Consider the following 11124-nt stretch of genomic DNA (forward strand, 5'->3'; position numbering starts at 1 on the left):
CCCTTCAATTCTTCACCAAGTGGAACACCAGCAATGAGTAAGATACAGTCATGCAATTCCAATTTAACTCCTTCAATTCTCATCTCTCTAAAGATACCCAACGCTTCTAATGCATTTCAAGAACACTTATTCATCAAACACTTCACAACATCACTAACAAACATAAAATTCAAATACTACACATATGAATCAAAGAAGGTCTATAAACAAATCTAAGCAAAACCCAACTGTGTACATTCTTTTCATCAACTATATCCCCACAAACTTTTAAAACAGCAAGAGAAGTATAAAATTTAGGACGAACTCTGGACAGTGATGTTTATCAACAATTGATAATAACAAAAGAAAACTGAAAAACAAACCATAAAAGTATCAGATCTACTAATGAAATAAACACAAAACATGATTGTTTATTTAGATCTGAACTTGTTCCATCAAAATCCACCAGTATATCATATACGTACCGATGATTAATACACAAAAACAACTTAAAAGCATATCAAAAACAACCAAAATGAAACTAAAATCAGTTGCATGTGAAAACCAAGTAATGAATCTCTAAAAACCAGAATCGAAACACTTTTTTTCTTCAATATTCCATATATATACTTCTAGATCGAAGAAGAAAAATATCAAAAACTACAAAAATAACAAAATTAAAGCATAATTTTTCAGTACATCATATATGTACTGCTGATTCATAATCTAAACTTCAGCTGCATGTGAAAAACTAGTAACGAATCTATGAAAAAATAGAATGGAAACCGAAAATCATTGTTAATATACATACCTGGAAACACAAACAATCTTCTCGTCGTAAATCATAACGATGCATCTTCTTCTTCTTCTTCTTCTCAAAAATAAACTAAGTTTCTATCAGTACGGGATATACGTACTGTTGATTCATATACAAAAAAGAACTGAAACACGTCTAAAACATCTAAAATGGAAGTGGCATAATCGAATCTAGCAACGAGATGAACAAAAAATGTGATTATTCATCTAGATCTAATATATAGTCGACAAATCAACCATGGAGATCGAAAACATAATCAAGCACAACAATGATTAGATCGCCAAAACCTTAAAAGAAACATTACAATGGAAAATCTTCATCATCTGATTCGGTAGAAACGAGAAAGAACAAAAACAAATCTTCATCTTCATCTGCAACAATGGTGAGAGGAAAGAGAAGAAGAAAATGAATATGAAATGTGAAAAATATTTCTCATGCTTTTAACATATTAAATAGGAAAGGTTATTTGTGGTATTTTCATATTACGTATACCTGATCTCGCACGTGTGCAGGACTTGGGCTAAAAAAATTTGGTCCATTTTCATGTTTTCTTTTAATTATGGACCTTCGATTGCTGGGCTTTAATGGGTGGACCTGCCACTAACTAAGAACACTATAATGGTACCTATTGGTAATTCCTATTTTTTTTATTGTAATCGGTGGAGAAATGGAATTGAAGAACGGGGGGTTGAATAAGGTGGCCGATAAAAATTAACTTGGGATATTTTAAAGTTAATTAGTGGGGTGGTTTTATTGTAGTAGGATATAAATAAAAAGTCAAAAACTAATATCTAGGATATCTAAAAAAATATATACGGGTGGCAAATAGGATAAATGGGATTGGCAATTCATGGGAGTAGCAAATAGGAAAAGTAGGGTGGCAAATAGGTAAAACCAACAAAAGAAGAATAAAAAAACTTGCATACTGCAAAAGGAGATACCAATCCATACAAAACAAAACGATCCCAACCTGGATTTCTGGATCGGTTTCCCCTCTAGTACAAGTACTGGTGTCCCCTTTAGCGATCATGTTTTGATGGAGCCATTGAATTTACCTATGTAAGTTGTGTTGCACCGCACCTAAAACAATACTCGAATTCTCCATCTCTCCTCTCTTTCGTATTCTCGCGATGGCAAGAAATGGGGTTGTCTCTGCGTCAAAGCTTTTGAAATCCCTAATCACCGATCCATCTTTGCAGAATCTTCCTTCCAACACTCGAAATTTCAGTCTAGTCGCCGGTCAAATCAGTAAACACACCGCCAAATGGATGCAGGTTTACTGCTATCTTCGTTTTTTCTTTCCTCTCGTGAACATTTTGCTTCTTTCTTTGCAGTTTAGGGTTTTAAATTTCCCCCTTCATAGTTGCTTTGTTCTTTTATAGTTAGGGCTTCCTTTGTTTTTTCCTTTCCTTTTACAAATTGAATAAAACCATATTGCTTGATTGGTTGGATTTTGATCCATTGCTATTTCTGTTAACATAACTAACCTTGTGATTGAAGCTCAAACAACTAATATTATCAACTAATCTGTAAATTATGATACGAAATTTTGTCAGGCACTATTATTTACTTACTGATTGATCCCCATTATTATCCATTTTATCTATAATACCTATATTTGAGAAAAACGGAACTAAAGTAAAGCTGTATTCCGAATGTCACTGAAATATGTTAAAGTAAAATATAATCTGAAAGAAATTCTTTATAGTTTAGGATGAGAGTTCATTGATTTTGTAGAGACCAATCGCATTGCACTTGGATGCAGTGTTAATAGTGTTATGCTCTACATTTGAAGTTTGATCTACTTTTTAGCTGCTGTTCTCGGTTGATGCTGTAGTGAAATGCTTTCTGATTTTTGTTTTGATTGCTTACTCATCAACTTCACTTCTTATTTATCAAGACCCTTTTGCTTAAACTCCTCAGTTTCTGATATCCTAGCTCTTGCATTTGATTGATAAATTACTAGTAAGCCCCTATAGTTTGAAGGTAGTGATATGCTCTTGTTTCTCAGCTTCATGTTCATGCAGTGCTTTTTTTAGCAGGTTCCTGTTAGGGGTATTTTGAATGATAGGACCCGTAGGAACTCGATGTTCATATCTGTTGATGTCAAATACCTTAGAAAGATTGGCAGAGATGCATTTATAACTGGACTTGGCTCTTCCACTTGACCAATGAAGCTAACGAATATTTCAGGAATCTTCAACCTTCCATGCATAGAAGTTGTTAAACCTTGACAGGCCAGAGGCTTTTATATTTCAGTGTTAGAAGTAAACAGATCTCTTTCGTTGTTATCCCCTTGCGTTTTTCGCAAAGAAACAAACAATTTGCATATTGTCATGTGCATATAGTAAGTAGGACAGAGGAATGATTTTTTTCTATCTTGGGCTCAAGTACATAGTATCTTAAACTTGCACAGGATCGTGTCTGCATGAGTGTTCTTATTTGTTTCCCATGAAATTTACATTTGATTTGATTGAGGCTTGTAATATTCGTGTTTTCAAGAGCTTTTTTTTTGTTAATAATAGGATACGAGCAAGAAATCTCCCATGGAATTGATCAATGAAGTTCCACCAATTGAAGTCAAAGGCAGGATTGTCGCCTGTGAAGGAGGTAACTGTTATCAAACAGTAGTTATATATTATTTCTTTCTCCCGGTGATATTATGTAAGAAAATAAGATGAGTTGATTCGGTAGCAAGAAAAGAAGAGTGAAACATTAGATTGGAAATAACTCATACTCAGTCTCAGAGGAATCTCTTATCATCCTATAACTGGGAAAGACAAATTTATTTTTGGTTTTCTCGGTTGTATTAACATTTGCACATGTTCGCTTCCATCATTATATATTTTTCCTTTTTCTGTTGATTGATGTTGTATCTGGATTTTGGGTGCAGATAATGACCCTGCACTTGGTCACCCAATTGAGTTCATATGTCTAGATCTGAAAGCGCCGGCGATTTGCAAGTACTGTGGCCTTCGCTATGTTCAGAACCATCATCACTAAGAGTGTGTTGTAACGTGTTCTGAAGGAGACTGTTATCTTGAGATGAATTTCAGAGAACTGAAACTTAGCAACAGTCTTCTTATTCTTGGATGCAGCTTCTTTTTTTTCCTTCGACTATCCTCATCATAGATTGTTCTTTTTTGATTGAGATGATATCTGTTGTTGTGTTTATTAAATTTGCGAAATAAGTAAAAAGTTGAACTTGTCTTTACATTTTTATCCGTGTTTCCTTGTTGCACTGGGCTGTCTCACCTCAGCCTCGTAAGCGTTACATATGATAGAGCTGTGTGCACATTTTTTCTTTTTTTGTTGTAGAAACATCTGAGAGAATCTTTGAAGCACATAAGCTGAGCCATTTTTCTTATTTTTCTGCTGCTTGGTGATGATTCAAGTGTGCTGCTCAGTCTTTTAAGAGATTAAATAACAAGAAGTGAAAAGGCTTGGTTAAAACTGATGGCTCCCATGCAAATTTTGGTAACTCTGTTCCCTACCATGAAAGCTAGAAGTATTAAAGCTTAGGTATGACTAATGCTCCCATTCAGATTCCCTTCTTTTTTCTTACAAGGAGATTCACTATATTAAATTAAGCACTTGAGGTACAACCGACTTCCAAATCCATTCAGATCTCAGTAGTTCAATTTATATACAAATTGGTCTCCTCATCTGCAGACAAAAACAGGGCAACGCAAAATTTGCCTATTACAGATTGAAGTAAAATAACTTCCTCTTTCCAAGAGTTATACAATTGGCAGGTATTTACCGCAAAAACAACCTTCCAAAATCGTTGAAGGTCTACAGTCAAATCTTCAAAGAGTCTTCTCAAAACCCTCAATGAACATCGACGGATCTTACTTCTGCTTTTAGTTGAGATTTCTGATCTCACCTGGTGATACAAAACAGAAAAAACTCGATCATGGTCTGCTGATCAGACCTACTGCCAAAATCACCTGGTATTACCCAAGTAGGAGTGAACTCTTGATCTGAAAACCCTGGCTAAGTCATTTATCTCAGCATCCAATTTTGTTGTTTTCATGACGGCAGAGATGGAACTCATTCGGCCTCTCTTGGAAATTCTATTTGCAACATCAGTGGTCAAGCTTGCCATATCTCGGCTGCTTGTCAGGATTCCCAAGACAGTGGCTGAGTAAATGGTACTTGATGCCAATCTGTTCAGAAGAATCAGGGACTCTCTTACAAGTGAGGTCCTGCATGAAGAAGCAACTGTATCATAAAGCAAGACAGACAGCACAAATTAAATTTCCAATGCTGTTTGTCAAATCATTTCTAATACTACTTCTGATGGATAATTAACGATTTGAACATCGAGTAGGGAAAATAGCAGGAGTAAGATACGGGCAACAGCATATCTAACTTACGGCAGCTGCCTGTTTGGTGTCTGTAGCAATACGAATCGAGGAAACGTCATCACATGAATGAGTCACGAAGACCCCACAATATGATTAATCTGGACTAGTCATGAGACTAGCTAGGGAATTTGACCAGACCCCACCAATCACATGATGTCTCACCATACGATGTTCACGTAGCATAATCACATTTAATAACTCCCACGATTAATTTATTGTAGTAACACTGACTGGTGCTTGATAAGCAAACTATAGGTATTTAACATTACCTTTCTTTACAAATTTCTGCCGCTCCGGCCAACTCTGTTGCTTCTGCATCCACCTCTGCAGCCAATGCTTGCACAATCATACCCAGAAAATTGATCCGTTTAGATGTCTCTGGATTAAATAACACCTCGAAGCCCGAATTTCCAGAAGATGCTATGAAAGCCAACACGACGATTGCATGCCTACGAAGCCTTAGGGCCTGAGAATATCATCAAAAATTGTAAAGATCCACATCACTAATTGCCAAATAAACTATTCAGTCGTAATTTATCAATGTTGAGCTAAATTTATTGACTGTATAAACTTAACCTTTCTTAAAGGAAATATAACAAATATTGAATTGCCAAACAAATTAAATGATGACCCCAGATTCTACAGACAGGCCAATAGTACATTTGAAATTGTCAATCAAATTTTGCACTTCAGATCAAAATTTTGTAAAAACAGTTAAAAAAAATCTTTGTAATACAACTATTAGGATGTTTGTTTGACTCGAGTCCTACATCCTATAGTACCAGATTCAAGACTGATACAGGTCACTAACTAGCTAACATCAACTTTTAGATGGTGGAAAACATACCTCTAGACCATTATCTTTGCACTGTACACAATCCGCCAAGCCCTTAAGGATACTGCTAAGACCTGCATAACTTTCGCATTCATTCTCTGTCCCGTCTTTAATACCAGCGGAGAATATCATCAAAAGTTTTGGGCCTTCAAATAAAAAAAACACAGACTACATAAATACCTGATATTTACGTATATGGATGGCGTCAAAACCATGTAAGTAATATGTCAGAGACACATCCGACATGGGCATTGTTGCTTTTGAAGATAATTTAATTATATTCCTGAATCAAAATTCAAGTTGCATGGTACTGGTTTTATATCCAACAGAAAAAAAAAATCTTCCACACTGAAGCACTCAGCAGTGACACTAGGTAAAAGAATACCTACACTAAAACTGCATTTGCATGCTAAAAGTGAATTGGGTATGTAGAAAACTTAATAAGATGCGCCTTACAATTTAAAAGTAGGAACAAAAGACGCAAGGCTTGGTTTTGCACAGGCATGCCAACTTCTTTATGCAGCAGCTTTGGGACAGTTTCAAATAATAATTTCTGTCCAAACCTGGTTCAAGCACAATCACATTATTGAAGCTGTTGAAAATTTTGGTTAGAAATGTTACTCCACTTAAACTTACCTTTCTGTCTCCAAGCAAGGGTTGCTTCTCGTAAGAATCAGATTCATAACAGATATTGCTACAACTTGTATTTGTTCTTCTCTGTTCCGTGACGCGATCTGATTCATTTGTTGAATGACTGAACCCCAATCAGGTGAAAAGTTTGAACTCGCACAGCCAGGAAGTCCAAATTGAGTTCTTGTGTGCATCCTTCCAGATTCCATGGATTCTACCATTTTGTCCTTCAGGCAAATGCCTTTGACCATGACATTATCCCTGAGCAGAGTACACTGAAAGATCAAATTTAAGTTCATAAGCATATTAATCTAATATCAAGTTACCATGAATAATGAAAACAACGGCTATTTGCAGCTGACCTTGAATCAGATCTTGAATCCAAACTCCACATGTGTTGCAAAATTACACGAACTATACACAACGATCTATGGACAACAACAACCTGCACAAAAAACGCTTTAAATGTCAACACTACTTCACAATTAAGGAGTCAAAAGGGTCGAATTGAACTTCTTAAATTCCAATTTTCACCCAAAATCGTTACAGCCTCAACAACCTGATTTCATTACTTACATTTTGAAGACTACAGAGTTCAAGTAACGCTTCAAAGAAGGTAGCTGGCTTAACCATCCCATTACTCATCTACAAGGGAGTAATGAACATATATCAATTCATAAAATGCACCATACAAAGTCAAATTTAAAGAGCGGAAAGCTTTTGATTGATACAAACATCACCAAAGGAAAGACTAACAGAAGTCATATTTCCAAATCAGCTCAAGTCATAAAATAAAGCACCAATGCTATCTATTGAAACTTACTATATGAAACATCATTTACAGCTACCGTACTACTTATATAGTGTGTATACATTCCCAGTAAAGCTAATCAATGAAATGAGTTTTAAGATAGGCAAGGAAACAGAAAAAGTGGATACGGATTTCCCATTGATATTAGATTAGTACCTTGGTTAACATCATGTATACACGAGAAACTTTGGAAGCTTCAACTGATTGCACGGGGTTCTTGTTGTCACCACTTTCTTCTCCCACAGAGCCTAGTGTTATTTTGGATAAAAAACTCAAGCTCATGCACCCGAAGAGAACGTGAAAATCCTTCGCACAAGTCACTAACAATCTGGACACTAGATTTCGTTCTGATCTATGGCTTCTTGAAGATCCCCATATCTCCACCACTTCGTTTGAAAAAGTCTGTCCAGAACATGAGGCTACATTTATTGTAGAATGGTATTCGATTATATCTGTCTGAACTCCTGCGGAAGTAGTACACTTTGGCAGTGTTGATGTCTCGGGGATAAAAGATGTCTGTTAAAAAAAGAAGTAATGCAAGAAAAAGAACACAGATATGAAGCAAAAGTCACCTTAATGGAGCGATCACAGTAATGCAAGTGGGATTCTCAGTAATGCAAGAAAAAGAACACAGATATGAAGCAAAAGTCACCTTAATGGAGCGATCATTGGAAGTTGTCGGATCTAATTACAAAAAACCATAAAGTATTTATCAAAGTTAAGTAGGATAGCCAAGTTAAAAGAATAATAAAGAAAAATGGTTTTACTGTACTTCAGGAACAAAGCTCACCACTATCAATCAAAATGGGATGCCGAGAATTAAATGGTACAGAAGATCCATTTAGAGTGTTATTTTTCTTTGTGACACCGTTGTTTTCACATGGTTGTTGATTGGGTGAAGGGTCATATGCTCTTTGATCAAGAACGCTTTTAGAGATGGCCTCTGATAGTAGATATTTAGATCCAATCCACGGAGTAATAGGAGACTGGTCTTGATTACAAGATGTGTATTCCCTACAAATAAAACCATGGTAGAGTATCATGACCATGTAGCACAGTTGACAAGTGATTACAAAATTGTTAAGTCCTCTGATTGAAAAGATAAAGAAATTTGACCAAGCAAGTGATAGGTTAAGGTTACGCTACTCCTCTTGAAAAAAAAAGCAAGGAAAACATTTTAACCAAGTCACTTCCATTCCAAGACTAAAGATTCCATAAAGCACACCAAGGACAGATCTCCCAATTTTTGGGACAGTTAGACTTACATAGATTGGCCAGCATTCTGCTATATCCTGGGATGACTAGCGTATAAACATCATTATCTAATGCAGAACATTCTGCGCTCTATTACAGAGACCAGGATATGAGATTGTAGAGAAAGGATTTTCAGTGTTAGTGCTTAAGTGTGAGCATTATGGTTTAATGATTTGAGATTAGAAGGACCAAGGCAAAAAGATACTTTTCATAATGTTTTACTTATAAGAAACTGTTTCCAAGCACTATTCATTTTGCAATATCACATATGCTTCCTGAAATTATTGTGAGGACTAAATAAGATTAAGCCAGAAATTTTAGTTGTTCAAAAACTATTATCGACAGTAGATGGAAAGTGCAGCTCAACTCACGTGCGCGCATTCATCAAATGGTGGTTATCATCGGCGTCTTTTGCTGCAATCTGTACCATCACATTTTTCAGCTGCTCCTCTTTCTGGTCCCTGTCCTTCTTAATCTCCGTACATTCCTGCTCCTGAAAGTGTAACATCATTCAGAATTAAAAATTAGTCAAAGTACTGAGCTTTAGCCAATTAAAGCAATGTAGTAATTTTGAAGTGAGCCGTTTATTTTGTACAGCATTAATCATATCAATGCATCGTTTGCCATTAAACTCTAAAAGAACAAACAAGTTAAGGTATGATAATTTTTCACCCAGATAAATCATGAAACATTAATTTAAGCAGTTCATACTATAAGCTAAATAACAGTAACTTAATACAATGCATATAAAGAGATGAAAGAACATACCAGATTACTAAGCTGCTCTGAAACACGCCCTAATTCTTTCTGAAAAGAAAAAATAGATTTGATCAGAACATACCCAACTACATTTCCCCAAAACAAGAAAAACAAACAACGAAACAAAACAAATCAAATGTTTAAGACCGAAAAAAACCTTTACCTTTAGTCTGTCAATTTCTAGTTTATCTTCTTCATCATTTACAAGAATGGGTATTTGATGTGTGGGGTTTGTTAAGGGTTGATGAGTAGGTTTTATTGAGGGTTGATGTGTGGGTTTTGTTGAGGGTTGATGTGTGGGTATTGAAAAGGGTTTCTGAGAGAACTCTCTAGGCGGTGAAAAGCCATAATCAGTAGTGGATTTATTCCTATAAGATGATGATGATGGTTGTGGTGGTGGTGGTGGAGGAGGATGATGATTTTGATTAAAATATTGAGTAGGGTTTTTTGAAGCTTTAGATATGAATTCTTCTTCTACCCTAATGGCATCTTCTAAGAATTTTGTATCCCAGCAATCGAAGTCCTCCTCACAACTCATTCTTTCCTCTCTCTCTCTCTCTCTCTCTATGAAAGTTTTGTATGTTTGAAGTAATGGAGGGAAGAAGAGACGGATTAATAACGAATGAGAAACTGTAAAAGAAGAACAGATGATTTTTTTTTGTAGTTTACAGTTCAAACTTTAAGTAATGAACCCACAAGGGTTACCTTCGGGGATTCTATGGGTTAAATGAATTTTTACATAAGGGTAGGTTTTGAATAGTAAAAATATCAAATTACCCTTTATCCGTTTTTTCTTCTAATAATGTTAAACACAAAATCTAAGTCAATATCCTCTAGGTATATCTATTTCTTCTCCAGGTATATCTATTTCTTTCTTCTCTTTTTCCTTTATTTGAAATCAATATATGGTCGATTTCAAAAAAAATAAAAAAGTTTTTGATCAATAACTTCTATAAAAATGAGTCCAATGACATAATGTTTCAGGCTTAGTCTTAATCCTGGAGTCGCAAATGCGGCTAAACAACAAATTACATGCAATTGCAAATCAAGAAGAAAAAGACCCCGGAGATCAAACTCTCGATCAAATGGCTCCAGTGGGAAAATTAGTGATTTGAAATGTTTTTTGAGTGTCTTGATTGATTTGAAATCTATTTTTTATGTTCAACATCAAAAATTATAGTAGGAATTACGGAGTAACAGTCGACTTGATGAATAACATGCAGACTGTAACCATCAGTTTTATATCATAGTTGAATATCATACTGACTTAAATATATTGTCTTTCATTATTTTTTTTGCATGCCTAAAGTCGGCATCGATTTGTCAATGAACGCCATACCGACAGTTTTACCAAATCTCTAGTGTGAAAATACCCAAAAATTGGCATCGTCGATTCAATTTCAAACAATGTCGACTTCACATCCCATCAGTCGGTATGGATAACAAATTTCAAAACAATGCCAATTGTGGGTTAATTTATATGGAATGAAACTTACAACTGTGGGTATTGTCAAATTGGAATATTCAATGTCGGCTGACATACATTCAATCTCGGTTGTTGAATTTTAATGTCGATGTTTGTTCTGTTTTAATGTCGGTTGTTGAATTTCAATGTCGACTTATAGTTGTAACGTGCTGTTAAAAGATTTTTTTGGTGGTTGTAGTAATG

The 11124-nt window shown here is 35.4% G+C and overlaps 2 protein-coding genes across 2 annotated transcripts; one reads left to right on the top strand and one right to left on the bottom strand.

Moving 5' to 3' along the window:
- The first annotated feature begins 1846 nt into the window (after positions 1–1846).
- LOC113297618 (NADH dehydrogenase [ubiquinone] iron-sulfur protein 6, mitochondrial-like) lies at positions 1847–4091 on the top strand. The gene is made up of 3 exons (XM_026546149.1): positions 1847–2070; positions 3322–3406; positions 3690–4091. Exons 1-3 carry the CDS (start codon positions 1927–1929, stop codon positions 3797–3799), a joined length of 339 nt encoding a protein of 112 aa, XP_026401934.1. The 5' UTR covers positions 1847–1926; the 3' UTR covers positions 3800–4091.
- Positions 4092–4477: 386 nt separating this feature from the next.
- Positions 4478–10131, bottom strand: LOC113297619. Its single transcript, XM_026546150.1, has 13 exons — positions 9619–10131; positions 9465–9503; positions 9068–9189; positions 8233–8456; positions 8095–8126; positions 7599–7958; positions 7208–7276; positions 6994–7076; positions 6638–6892; positions 6458–6564; positions 6014–6147; positions 5436–5632; positions 4478–5004 (listed from the first exon to the last, which is right to left on the bottom strand). Exons 1-13 carry the CDS (start codon positions 9991–9993, stop codon positions 4743–4745), a joined length of 2259 nt encoding a protein of 752 aa, XP_026401935.1. The 5' UTR covers positions 9994–10131; the 3' UTR covers positions 4478–4742.
- Positions 10132–11124: the final 993 nt, after the last annotated feature.

This window comes from Papaver somniferum, chromosome 7, assembly GCF_003573695.1.
Source record: "Papaver somniferum cultivar HN1 chromosome 7, ASM357369v1, whole genome shotgun sequence".
Taxonomy (NCBI): Eukaryota; Viridiplantae; Streptophyta; class Magnoliopsida; order Ranunculales; family Papaveraceae; genus Papaver; species Papaver somniferum.